At 45.3% G+C, this 13,879-nt stretch overlaps 1 protein-coding gene across 1 annotated transcript in view; it reads right to left on the reverse strand.

Annotated features, from left to right (window-relative positions):
* Window positions 1-806: 806 nt before the first annotated feature.
* LOC144310215 (polycystin-1-like protein 2) overlaps window positions 807-13,879 on the reverse strand; it is a 57,841-nt gene continuing 44,768 nt past the window's right edge. Inside the window, exons 28-34 of the mRNA XM_077890955.1 lie at window positions 12,729-12,862; window positions 11,054-11,181; window positions 8,468-8,628; window positions 4,716-4,926; window positions 3,126-3,227; window positions 2,450-2,581; window positions 807-1,142 (exon numbers count right to left, since the gene is read on the reverse strand). Coding sequence (XP_077747081.1) covers window positions 1,032-1,142; window positions 2,450-2,581; window positions 3,126-3,227; window positions 4,716-4,926; window positions 8,468-8,628; window positions 11,054-11,181; window positions 12,729-12,862 — 979 coding nt within the window. The 3' untranslated portion in view covers window positions 807-1,031. The remainder of the gene's footprint in view (window positions 1,143-2,449; window positions 2,582-3,125; window positions 3,228-4,715; window positions 4,927-8,467; window positions 8,629-11,053; window positions 11,182-12,728; window positions 12,863-13,879) is intronic.

Raw genomic sequence — 13,879 nt, forward strand, 5'->3', positions numbered from 1 at the left:
AGAAACATTTCTGGGGGAATGATGCCTGTTATGATGAATTTTGTTCCCTAAAGAGATATGTTGAAGTCCTAACCCCCAGTACTCAAAATGTGATCTAATTTGGGAATAGGGTTGTTGCAGACGTAATTTGTTAAGATGAGGTCATAATAGAGTAGGATGGGTCTTCAATCCAGTATGACGAGAAAACTTATAAGACGAGGAAAAGAGGGGCGCCTGGGTGGCTCAGTTGATTAAGTGCCTTCAGCTTGGGAGCCTTGGGATCAAACCCTGCATCAGGCTCCCTGTCCATTGAGGTGTCTACTTCTCTCTCTACCCCTCACCCCCCTCATGCTCTCTCTCAAATAAATAAAATTTTTTTTTTTTTTTAAAAAAGAAGAAAAAAACCAGGACAGATACAAAGAGAAGGCCATGTGATGACAGAGATTAGAATGATGCGTCTATAAGCCAAGGAACACCAAAGGACACTAGAAGCTGGAAGAGAAGACTGTTCTCCAGAGTCTTCAGATAGAGGATGTCCCCCCTCGACACCTTGATTTGGGGCTCTATCTTCCAGAACAGAGAATGTAAATTTCTGTTGTTTTAAGCCAACTAGTTTGTGGTACTTTGTTCTGGCAACTGTAGCCAACTTCTATAACAGCCATTAACATCTCTTGGATAGATTTTGAGAAACCCTGAACTGGAATCATTCAGAAGCAACCCCTGACCAACCAAGAAGATTAAATAGTCTATAGAGATGATTTTTACCCAAACTCCAGACAATATTTGTTTTATTTCTAGAAGGAAATACATTTAAACAAACAGTCTATCACAGTAGTGGTAATTGCGTGTATCTGTATATATATTTATTTTTTTCACTTGTCAGACTTGGTGACTTTTCTATGCACACGGGAGAACATAGAGACTATAGAATCACCAGTAAGCATAGGTCCAAGGCTCTGGCCATCTTCCTTCTTAAGATGCTCATGTGTGCATGAAGAGTTTGAACTTTGAGCGCAGCTGATGCAGGTGGAGGGGGTCCCCGCCTCTGATGGCTACTTGGGCTGCTCACTGCTGCTTCCAGGCTCCTCTCTTTTACGTTTAATAGCCAAGAAACCGAGTATTTTCATCAGTAACAAATCAACAATCTCTCCTTCTTCCGACAGCTGAAGAGGGGGGAAAAAAAGCCCATGTGACATACCTAGAACCATCCTCTTTGGGGGCTTTTCTTTCTAAGGTGAAACCATGGCTTTATTGTCCAATTAGGTCTCTGCCAAAGTCACTTCACTCTTTAGAGTCTTTTTTTTTTCTTTCTTTCTTTTTTTTTTTTTTGTAGAGATTCTCCCTTTTCTGGGAATTCCAAGAGTGTGTGCTCCCACTTATTCCCCAGGAAGTTCCTTTTTTCCCTCTGATGAGAATAATAAAATTCCTTCTACCACCCCCAGCAGAGGCTCTTAACGAATTTATGTACAAAGAACCTTGTGCATTGCTGCTGGAAATGTGAAAGAGTGCAGCTGCTTTGCAAAGTAGTTTGCCACAGCTTCTCAAAATTTAAACTAGTTACCATATGACTTGTTGCAATAAATCTCTAATCCCAAGAAACACCTGGGTGGGTCAGTGGTTGAGTGTTTGCCTTCGGCTCAGGTCATGATCCCAGGGTCCTGGGATTGAGTCCTGCATCAGGCTCCCTGCAGGGAGTCTGCTTCTCCCTCTGCTTATATCTCTTGCCCTTCTCTTTGTGTCTCTCATGAATAAATAAAATCTTTAAAGGAAAAATTTCTAAGCCCAAGATGGAGCTGGTCCTGCCTGGTGTGCCATGTCAGCAAACTGAAGTTTACAGAACTTTTGTGTCTCTATAAATGCTCCCCTGCCCAAAATGCAGTATGCCAGGCTAGCCAGGACCTAAACACCAAGCCACCTCTGGGGTCTATACTTCTTTTCTATCTTACTCCAAACAAGGTTGACTCTGTGGCTCCAGCCAATCAGATCTTTTAAAAAATTTTTTCTCTTCCTTGTTCTTTATTCTTTATCCTATAAAAGCTTCTTGCCTTCCACCCTGTTTTACTTCTCTGAATGGAGACTGTCTACTTCATGAAGTGTTAAAGTTTGTATCACTTAAGTTATCTGCTTTAATAATTTTTAACAGGTTCTCTGCTTCAGCTGTATATTGCAATCACATGGGAAGATATCAAAAATACCAGAGCTTGACTCATTCACCCAGAGATTCTAATGTACACGCAGGGCTGAGAATCACTGGACTGCCACCTTGGAAATCAGGAGACCCAATTCTGGTCTGTCCTTCATTTGCTTGTAGTCTCAAGAAGTAATTTCCTCCTTCTGGACCTGTTTCCCCTCCTATGAAATGAGGGCTTTGGGCTACAATGTCCCTCAAATCCCCTTTATGTCTAATGCTACTCAGTATCTTCCTAGTTCAAGGTCAGGGACTGTTGAAAAATAGGCCAGAGGGACTCACCTGATCATTTTTTTGCTCCTCATTGAAGGCCACCAGAATGACAGAGATAAATAGATTCAGCACCACAAATGTCATGAAAATGATGCAGGACCCAATCAGGAAGGAGCCAAGCACTGGGCTGTAGTCCAGGACCTGTCAGGAAGAAAGCCAGAGTCATCCCCAGGAGTCCGGTGTCTTAGCAGTCACTTCCCCATAGGCACTCTCAGAGGGGAAACTGGTTCCCAGACTAGGCAGAGACTGGAACCAGGAAGGCCCCCTGCCGCGTGGCAGCTGAAAGTATGGGCAGTCCATCTGGAGCTACCAGGAGAGGGAAAAGCCAACACCCCCTACTCCCTACTGCTACCATTTTCAAATATGGCTACCATTTCTGGCTAGGGCCGGGAACATTCCCTTCTAGATACCTCCCAGCACAGTCCTCCCCTGAGTAGCCAGTACCTGATGTTCTCTAGTAAGCAGGGTCCCCAGGGCAAGCTATAGCCCTAGTGTGCACGTGTCTGCCTAGAGGAAGGGGAACGATTTTATTTGTTCAAAGCTGCCCTGTGCTTGCCAGGCCATGGACCCAAGGGGCAACATCTACCCAGGAGGAGGCACTTGAGGAGGGTTCTTTTTTTAACTTTCACAAAGGCTTGGTATACATGGTAGTGTCCATGTCCCTCACCCCACCATACCCCATTACCTCTTCGTAGTTAAAGATTCCAAGCTGAAGGCTGATCATTGTTTCTGCTGCATCAAAGAGGGTTTTGTAGGAACGGAGTTTCCAACCAAATATTAAGTTTGACTGTTATGGAAAGAGTCCTTATGAACACAGAAGGAAACCAAGTGACCTCCCCACCCCAGCCCGATGCCTGTTTGACAGTCGAGTCAGTGTCCTGGGTCAGCCATATCCTTGGCCTGGCAAAGCCGTCTGTCCTTACAGGGGCTTGCTAGTGGGTGTGTGTACATACCCAGCTCTGTAAGGGGTGTGTATGCACGTCTGCGGCTCAGGCATCACGCACTAGGCCACTGTTGTGTTCACTCAGATGGTTGCTCTAAGCCCCAAGGATGAAACTGGGCTCTTTGAGGCCCTAACATCTTTGCTCTGGGGCCGTTGGGTTGGATGACAAGAGGCTTCTGTCTGGGCAGGGCTTTCCCCACTGCCACTGTATTTCCTCCTTAGCACAGCATCCTTCCCCCCAAAGATTTCTGCTATTGTGTCAGGGAGGCCCAGCACTCCCTTGGCTCTGAGTTAGTGACTTCTGGTCCCAGGGGACACTGCAGTGTCCCTGCAGCTCCTGCACTGCAGATCAAGGACTGAATAAATCCACATGAATTAAGGGGTCAGGTGGAGTACTTTTGATAAAACCAGACTCCAGCTTTTTAGTATATACCCTCCACCACTGCATCAATGCGCCTCACCCCATTTCTAAGGGTGAGAGAGGAAGATGGAGTAGGGTCAGAGATTAGGGAGTCAGGGTTGAGATGATAGGGACAGGAAAAGGATGAGGAATGGGAGGAGAGGGTTAGACAGGGAGTGGGGACCAGAATAAGAGGGATCATCAGGTTGTGTGGAGGTCAGGGATGGTGGAAAGTGAGATTGGAGGGGTTGGGGTAGAAAGTGGGTCAGGATTGAGGGGAGGGTCACAGAGGAGTGGGAGCCATGGTATTATGGGGAATGTGGACTTGGAGAGGATGGAGGGTATAATTAGATAGAGATCAAGATGTAGTAGAAGGCGTTTGTTCCCACATTAATTGATAATAAAAGAGTTGACAGTGCAATGTTTTTTTCATTCACAAAGGAGTTGTGATTGCCAAAATGCTTTTAGTGTCCAGGGACTGAATGGAATGATTTTTGGCCCTACTAAGTTCATGCCTCAAGTGTAAGGCATCAGGCAGTGACATGGCCTGTGGATGTATCTGTCCTCACAATTCATCTCCACATCCCCCCACAAAGGGAATATTCTGTGCATGTCTGAACAATTGGGATGTCAGGAGAACTAGCATATCCAGGTAGGATCTAGATACAGAAAAGAATCCTTTATTGGAGGTAGTTGGCCCTTTTAGTCTTAGAGATTATTCCTCCTCACTCTTACCTAACTGAGGTCTCCAGCCTTTGCCATGTGGGGTGGCCAGTTTATGAGCTCCAGCTAAAAAGCCTTGGACTCAGAAGATCCATCATCTCCCTCAGGTACCAAAATCTTCTTAACCCTAACCCTCAATTCCCCACCACTGAAAAGCCTTTGCTTCCAAGGAGACCAGCCCTGAAGGTTTTACCAAAGGGACGACTCACCGCAATGGAGTAAGCCAGAAGCATGATGAGGATGACGATGATAAACCCCGAAATGTCCCCCCAAGCACGGCGCAGGGCTGATGTGATCATGTTCATTTTGGGGTTCAACCTGAGCAGATGCCAAAGCTTCACTGTGGACAGCAGTACCAGGAAGGCAATGATGTAGCCAAGGGCAGCATCAGCCGCTGCTGTCTCACTGAAACTGATCCCCCTGTGGGACCAAAAGGGGAGACCGGATCTCAGAGACTATGAGTAGCTCACCCAGAGCTCATTTGGGCTCAATTGAGTCCAGGATGCAGGATTGGATTTATCATGATCTCAGAGGCCCATCACGTCCCACAGTAGGTCTAGGAGGTAGAACTGGTCCAATTCCCCCAGCTAGGTGATGATGAACTGGTGATGATGGTGATGGTGGGGATGATGGTTATGATATGAATGATGATGATAATGAGGGAGGTGATAGTGGTGATAATGATAGGGGTGATGCTGGTGGTGAGGATGATGGTGAAGGTAATAAGGAAGATGGTGGGATGATGCCTCTGACAGGTATGATGATGTTGATGGTAGTCATGGGACCATTACCTAGCATTTTTGGTTTATGGCTGAAGAGCTTTGGAAGAATGGGAAAGGAGGAATCCTTCCAGCATCAAGAAGATAGAAGTGAGGGCATTCTGTGAGCCTCTCTTCCTGGTTTGGGGTCCCTAGATGCCACGTCCTCCCTCACACTTGTCTGAGTGTATATCTTCCTTTGAAAGAACGATGGAAGTACCATTTAATTTCTGTGCCAAGTAAGGGCCTAATGAACCTCAACTGCCCTGTCTCATTTGACCTCTCAGACCACTGGATGAGGTTAAGTACTGCTGTCTCTACAGATATGGACTAAGATTGGCACAAGGTCACAGAGCTAGTGACATAACTAGTGGTAGAAGAATGAGAGTTGGAATCCAGGCATGTCTGATCCCAAAGTCCGGGTCTTTCCTGCCCTTCCATCCTACCCTTCATTCCCTTTGTACCTTTGTACTTTTAATTCAGTCTTAATATTGGTGTGTTGTTAAAATGTCATAGAATCAAGGATGCCTGAGAGGCTCAGTCGGTTAAGCATCTCACTCTTGTTCTCAGCTCAGGTCTTGATCTCAGGGTTGGGAGGTTAAGCCCTGTGTTGGGCTCCACACTGAACATGGAGCCTACTTAAAAATAAATAAATAAAATGGAATAGACCTATATATATCTAGTGACATGGATAGAGAACAGGCTATTGTTACAGGATTTCCTTTTCTTTGGTGCCCATGGTTCTTGGTCATGCTGGTTCGAAGAGTGAAGAGGTAGATCAGATAAAAAGTGGTGGGCAGCAAATCAAAGTTTATTGAGCAATAGTAATGTGATAGTACAAAGTTCCTGAAGAGGGAGGGAACCTGAGAGGCTTGACATCAGAATTTTTTTTTTTTTTTTTTTTACACCAGAATTTCTAAACCTCCGAGTTTTTATGGGCTTGTTGGCTGGGTTCTTGTAATCTGATTAACCCTCCCTGAGCCTGTCATCCAATCAGGCTTTTGTTATCCATCATTGTGAAAGGGTGGAGGGCTCCTTCCAGGGTGGTGTAAAATCCTTTTAAGGGTGGTTTTCTCTTAGGGCAGGGCCCCTTGTCTCTGCCTGCCTTTCTTCCAACTATCCATCATTACGGAACAGAATTCTATGATCTCTAGTTTTTATGTGTGTGTGTGTTTAAAGATTTTATTTATTTATTGGAGAGAGAGTGAGTGAGACAGGGCACAAGCCAGGGGAGGGGCAGATGCAGAGGGAGGAGCAGACTCCTCACTGTGCAGGGAGCCCAATGCAGGACTCTATCCCAGAACCCTGTGATCCTGACCTGAGCCGAAGGCAGATGCTTAACCGACTGAGCCACCCAGGTGCCCTGATCTTAAATTTGTAAAAGCATTGAGTGCCTGAATGAAAGTTATCCTTCTACCTAATCTCCTGCCTTCCAGCATCATCCTTCCCTTTGAGCAGACTGGGGCAGCTGGTATGGATTGCTGCTTCCTCCTTTGGCTCCTGTGGCACCTTTCTCCTGCCTCATTTAAAACATCTAACACTCTTATACCATTTAGAGCTTAGGGTTTGTGAGCTAAATGAGCCAGCAATAGGGTGGGAGGTTAGGAATGCAGAGTTCAAATTAAAGGCCTTGTATTTCCATTTCCAAATTGTGTGACCTCGGACAGACATCTTTTCTGAGCCTCAATTTCCTTCTCTGTAAGAAATGGATGTTGATCTTTTAAAAGTTTTGGGAAGATTAAAGCAGATGAGATAATACTGTTAAAGTGGTGTTTTTATAACTGTATAGCATCCAACAATAAATAAATGTTATCCATATCAATAAAATCAGTGAATGAGTTAAGAAACACAATGGTTTAATGGAAGGGTTGGGATCCTAGAGACACACAAGCTAGGTATTTGGGGTTTAAAAAAAATTTTTTTTTAAGATTTTATTTTTAAGTAATCTCTGCAATCAACATGGGGCTCAAACTCATGATCTTAGGAGTCATATGTTCTACTGACTGAGCCAGCCAGCTACCCCTTAAAGATTTAATTTTTAAGTAATCTCGAGCCAAGAGGCTCGAACTTACAACCCCAGAGTCAAAAGTTGCACATTCTGCTGACTGAGTCCCTCACGTAAGCTAGGTTTAAATTACTTCTCTGTCACCTTTTAGCTGTGTGACCCTGGGGACATTACCTCTGTGAGCTTCAATATCTTTATTTGTAAAATGGAGTAGTGATAATGTAAGCAGAAAGAGTTTAGGGAACCCCAGAAACAGAAAGACAGACCTAGCTTTCCTGACAAAGGAAGTCATCTTAAGCCCTCATCCACCTTGAGAATGAATGTAAGAATAAAACAGCCATTATCAGGCTGGGATGGGAGATAGTCTGATCCTATCAGAGGCAGTCAGTAATAAAACAAAGCCAAGATTGACCCGATGTGCATTCTTGAGTTCTCTGCAGGATCTAAACCCCCTTGAGTACTCAGATACCAAACCAACTAAAGCCAGAGAATTGATAATGATGATCTTTGCCTTCCTAGTGACTTTGACCAGGACTCAGTTACCCCAAGGTGACTTCTGCCTCAATTCCATGCCGTATTTCCCATTGTGTGCACAAGGCCTTGATGAATATGTATTGATCCTTACCTTAAAACTTCCCTAATTTTGTTGTTTGGGGAGACAATGCTTTGGGAAAGGTCTTCAGTGTTCTCCTTTACTTGTTGCAAGTAAAATCCTTCTTTTTCCTGCTCTTTTTGCTTGGTCATATCTTTTGGCTCAACACCCACCAAGAGGCAAACCCACATTTGCGTCTACCACGATGTTGAGTTCTTGCAAGCATCTGAGAAGCTAGTGCATCATGACCAGCAGAGTAGACACTTTGTAAATGGTAGCAGATGTGTCCACACTGGTGGGCTACATCTTTTGGGAGGGAACCTTAACAGCATGTCACATGGTTTTATGTTTGGGTCAGATTTGCAAAAGTAAGAAATTGTTCTATTTGGTCTTCAAAAAGCCCTTTCCAACTGTATATGTGACAGGCCCCAAACCTGAATCTAAGTGGTAGTTATAGTTCCTTTTTTAAAGAGTGACCCGGATCGTCTAAGGATCAGTAAGATTTCAAAAGCTGCCCTCCTTCCCCCCTCTCCCAGACCCTGGGGCCATGGAGCTGGAGGAAGCAGGTCTAGTGTGGGAGTTGAGGGCTGAGGCAGAGCCACTTACTCCTCTCCGTGGCTCCTGTAGTGCTGGATGTCCTGTTCTGCCAGGATGGCCCTCTTCGCAAACATTGCCAGGGCACTCCAACTGGCTAGGATGATGGTCAGCTCCAGAAGATTCCACTTGCTATGGAAATAGCACCACTTCTGTTTTCTCATGAGCTTGCCCTGGGAAAGGAGCTGGAGGTTCTGCCAAATGCTGTACCCAGAACTGTGCCTCCCCATCCCTTCCACCATGACTCTCCGAACCACCCCAGATGACCCTCCAGCAGGGGCCTACTGTCTCCTGGAGAGGCTTCTCAAAGCCCTAGCCCCACATGCATGGAGGGCCTGGAGCCTCTCCCCTCTCCCCAGCCTTGTGCACAGACTGGTTATGAAAGCAGCCATCTGCTTTCATAACCAACTTGGGCTGCAGAATTTTGGAGGTACATAAGAGTAAATACAGCATCTGATAAGAAAAACATTTAATAATTTCTGATGCAAAAAATTGGGGAATGGGAAAGACCCTCCCACCCTTTCATAGAGCAATTACTTTAGAAAACTTGTAATTGTATATTCTTTCTCTGCCCTTTTGAGATGTATGTAAATCCTTTTTGAAAGTTAAACTAGCCTCAGGTATGTTTTTCTAAAGAACCTGGAAGCTTTCTCTTTGAAGTGCTATGATGAAGGGAGATAGTTGGGTGATGGGCACTGAGGGGGGCACTTGACGGGATGAGCACTGAGTGTTATACTATATGTTGGCAAATTGAACTCCAATAAAAAATGTATATATATATATATAAAAAAAAAAAAAAAGAAGGGAGATAGTTCCATTCACTCTCAGTTTCCCTGGGAGGGTAGGAGCCAAATGGTAGGCACCTACCTCCAGGTTGCAAAATTACCTCCTATTGTGAACATGTACATTTATTTTTCCTTTTAATAAAGGCAGTTGGCAAACACAAGTGGCAGCCCCAATTACCAGGTGAATTTAGGGTAGACTAGTGGGACAGATGCTGCCGTAAATCCTCTTGAGGATTAATTAGTGTTTATCTTAAGAATGAATATGTAATGAGTCCTATTTGCCTGGCAATATGCAAGGGTGAGATTCCTTTCTGTCTTTGGAATCTGCTAGCAGATTTCCTGGGATGTGCATCACATTGTAGTGATGCTGATTCAATAAGAAACATTGTTTTCTTCGGAGGCAGTGGGGTTGTTTTTGGGGGGAGGGAGTTATTGTTTAATGGGTCCAGTTTCAGTTTTGTAAGAGGAAAAAAATTCTGAAGATGGCTGGTGATGATGGTTGCATGACAATGTGAATGTACATAACGCCACTGAGCTGTACATTTTAAAATGTTTAAAGTGGCGAATTTTATGTTATGTATATTTAGCTACCGCAATTAAAAAGAAATAATTTTGTTAAACTCATTTTTTTTTCTTTGTGGATAGATAGGTTTTCTAGATTGGCAGATTTTATATTTAACCTTGTTTCCACATCAGGTGTCACAAGTCAAAGGAATTATGCTATGCAAGTTCTAGGCTTCCCTCCATTTTTCCCTCCCACTAAAGAGAAGCTTCTGTGGTCATTTCCTTCCACCTCCCTACTCTTGGCTGCTTAGAGACTAAGTTTGCCTCCATTATAAAGGGATGGAGAAAGGGGGGATGATTTTAAGAAGTGGCATTTTTAGAAAAATTTATGGGCTTTGGAAAGAAGTGTTGTGGGGGCATGTACAATCCAGAGGGTAGGATGGCGATGGGTGGTGGATGGTCCTCCTTTGATGTTCGTAGGTGGTTATTTGATGACTGTTCCCTGTTGGGTTTGCATTGGTGACACTCGGAGACCCCACGGGATCCAGATTTTATGAGTCTGATGGTGCCACAGAGGGGTTGAGTGTCAAGTTCAGGGGTCAGACTCTCTGGGTTCAATTTTGGCCTTGAATAAATTCTTCATGTCTCTGGACTTCAGCTTCCTACTCTGTGAAATGAAGCCAATAGCACCTTTCTCCTGGTATTAAAAGAGAAAAGCCATGCAAGGTTTTTTGCATAATGCCTATCACGTGGTGAAAACACTCAAGATATCATCCTCACTTTCGAGTGGCTGTGGCTGTTAAGGGATTGGGATGCCCTCTTAAGATGTCTGATTTGCATTTTTGTTGTGGGGAGGGGTGAGAGCATATACCAAGCTTTAGATGAGTTCCCAGCTTCCTCAAACCACCAACATTGTCAACATCTGCACCTTCATTTTGCAACATGGTGTCATTTAAAGGTGGCAAAGGGGATTTTTTCCTAATTCCCAGGGACCACAGGTGAACCACCGGCTGTGGGCATAGCCACCTCTCTCCTTTCTCACCTTTGACATTTTTTGGAATCTCTCATTTCCTCTCCCTTCCTCACCCTGGAAAGACTACCCTCTGAGTCTCAGTTCCTGAGAAATACTAAAAGCTGGTCCCTGAGCTGGTCCCTCAGGACTACAGACGGACCAAAAGGGTGCCATGGCAAGAGGGTAGCAGAATGTTTCCCTCTCCCTTCTTTAGGCCTCACTTTGGGGAAGCTGTGTGAGAGGGGACAGGCACACATTGCCGCCTCCATCCCCATGGAGTCATAGTCCACCCCTCACCTGCACAATCATGTAGTAGAGAAGGAACAGGAGGTAGATGGCCTCTGCTGCTACCACGAAGGGGTGCCAGCCATCAGTGAAGGGGTACAGGCGCAGGCTCTGCAGGTTCGCATGTGGGAAGAAGGTTCCTGGGAAGCAAAACATGTTCTACTCACTCCTGGTTACCTGCCCACTCAGAGCCACCACTTCTGACCGGAAGTCATCAGTGGCATGATGTAAGCTCAGACCCTTCTGAGGGCTGGCCAGAGCAGAAGAGCAGATAAAGACCCTTCTGACCCACAGACTCAAGGGACTGGACACATAGTGGATTCCAAAGACCATGGACATATGAGAGGAGATGCAGGGAGCTGCACTGGAAGAGCCACTCCCTATACTCTGCATCTGGTGTCAGCCATTCGTGCACTTGGTTACCTCCAGCCAAAGCACACTCCCCACTTAACATTAATTTACTCAAGGCTGGTTCAGCGAAAGAGGGTTCACTGAAGATCAATTCATCAATTGACCACTATGCCTAAAATTCAGCCTTTTTTTGGATCATCTTTCATCCATTTCTGTGTCTTTTCTTTTGGGGGGTGGTATTGTAAAGATGTTTTAGGATTATTAAAAAAAAAAAAACAGTTTGATAAGGCTACTGCCTCTGAAGACAAAGTCAACCCAAGAATGGCAGAATGGAGAGACAGAAACAACCTGGGTCCTTGCTGACATCAATGGACTGCTTGAACCAACCAGACCTGAAACCCACCCTCACTTCTCATTTGTAGAAACACGTAATGTAATCAGAGGTGTTTGGGGACAGGCTGTTTAATTGGTCCTTAAGAGCCACAAAGGTGGCAAAAAGAAGTAGAGGAACACAGGAATACAAAATAACTGCCTCCCCACCAAAGGATTTGAAAGAAGCTCTTGACAGTGGCCAGTAATCATGGAAGTTGAAGGCCTTTTACTTTTCACTTTACAGTGTTCTGAAATTTAAAGAACTATATGCATGTATTAGTTTTATTAAAAATGTAATTGGATACTAAAAGTTGCTTAATATTTAAAGGAGAGGTGGTTGAATTTGGGGAAAATTAATTATTAGCTGAGGAAGCTTTAGGTAGTATTTTCCATAGATTCTGATCGGGATAAAAGAGGCCAGAGGCAGGAAGTGGGAAGAAAAGTGGAACAGAACACAAAATACTGGAGTACATTACATGTAGTGAAAGGAAATATTTTTGAAGCTTTTGCCTCAGTTATATATATTTGTGTGTTAGAATATGATGTGAAATGTACTTTGTACTGTAGGTTTGAGGTACAAGTTGTAAAATGCTGTTTTAAGTGAAATTATCTATTACCAGTTCGCCCCCTCCCCAGCCTTTCTCTGCCAGCCTCCCAACCCACATTCCCCAGAGTGGGTAGCTCAAGATGATAAGCTGCCTTCAGACTGCAACTGGGTTCCCTCTGGGTATCTTGAGAGACAGTCTAGAGAGAAGTGGAGGCAACTAGGAATAAGAGTGGAACAGCCCTGGAGCCTGGCCTTAAGGTGCCTACGGAGAACCAAGATCCACCCCCCAAACAACCATTGGCCCCAGAACTCTGGCCCGGGGCTGCAAGGCCCAGCCTGGTCAGGAGCTCTGGCCCAGAGGGAGGGGTGTCTGTCTTCCAGAACACTGTAGATGAGGTCACAGGCAAGGCTGCCCACCCAGGGCGCTAGTCTCCAGGGTCAGAGTGATGATGCAGAACAGGTTCACATTGGCATTGTAGACAGTAAACTCCACAAAAACAGCTCTGGTCAGGCTGTCCAGCCAGGTGTTGTCAAAGAGGTACTGGAGAATTCTGTAGGAAGAGGGATATTTAGCGACATCTCCATCTATAGCGGCTCCCTCCCCGCTCTGCCCAGGAGGAGGCCAGGGTTTCCCATAGAAATGTATCCCTCTGGCTCTGCTTCATGCCCTGGACCATAAGGCCTTGGGGCTGCCCTTGCAAGTGATCATAGTTTCCCACCAATGGTGCATTGTCATGGCACCCATGGTCTCCTGGACGTTAGAGCAGAGGTCCTCAAAGTGTGTCCCCGTGCTGCCAGCATCCACATCTGGAAACTTCGTAGAAATGCAGATTCTCAGTCCCCACCCCAAGTCTCCTGAAACAAACTCCTCTGAGGATGGGGCCTGGGGATTTGTATTTTGATGAGCCTTCCCAGGGATTGTGATGCCTTTTAAAGTTTGAGGATCACCATGTGAGAGGAACCACATAGAAAATCAGGGGCTTAGGCAGACAGCAGTAGCAGCAGTCGAGACCCCTCTTGGGTTCGCAGTTCACATGAGACCAGTTTCTGGAGGTCTGCCCACTGGTGTGGAAAGAGTATATGCTGGAAGAACTGGGGTTCAAATCCTGACTGCCTCATGGGGAAGCTAATAGCCTCTCTAGGACTCAGTTTCCTCAACTGCAATGGTGTTAATTCCAGTGCCTCGGGAACGTTGTGAAGAGAAAATGCAATACTGTGTGTGTGTGTGTGTGTGTGTGTGTGTGTAAAAGTGACAGCTGTTATTACTGGCAGCAATAGTGATGGGCCTGTTTTAAAATATGCCCCTTCCCATTGGGTCTATGTTCCTGCTTGGAGTATAGAAGAGATAATACCCGTTGTTGCAAGTGACAGGAAAACACCTCTTATGCTGAAATTGACTATTCCTGTCCTGTCCTTAATCCCAGGGGACCCCTGCCAGTTGTTCTCCCTAGGAGTTTGTTACCCGTGTTCCTTGGTGTTATGATAATAGAGTGGAGAAGACTGAGGTGCATATGGGCTCACTAACTTGCCTGGGGCCACACAGCTAACTAACAGGAGCAATGCCAGGG

This window comes from Canis aureus, chromosome 3 (genome assembly GCF_053574225.1).
Source record: "Canis aureus isolate CA01 chromosome 3, VMU_Caureus_v.1.0, whole genome shotgun sequence".
Taxonomy (NCBI): Eukaryota; Metazoa; Chordata; class Mammalia; order Carnivora; family Canidae; genus Canis; species Canis aureus.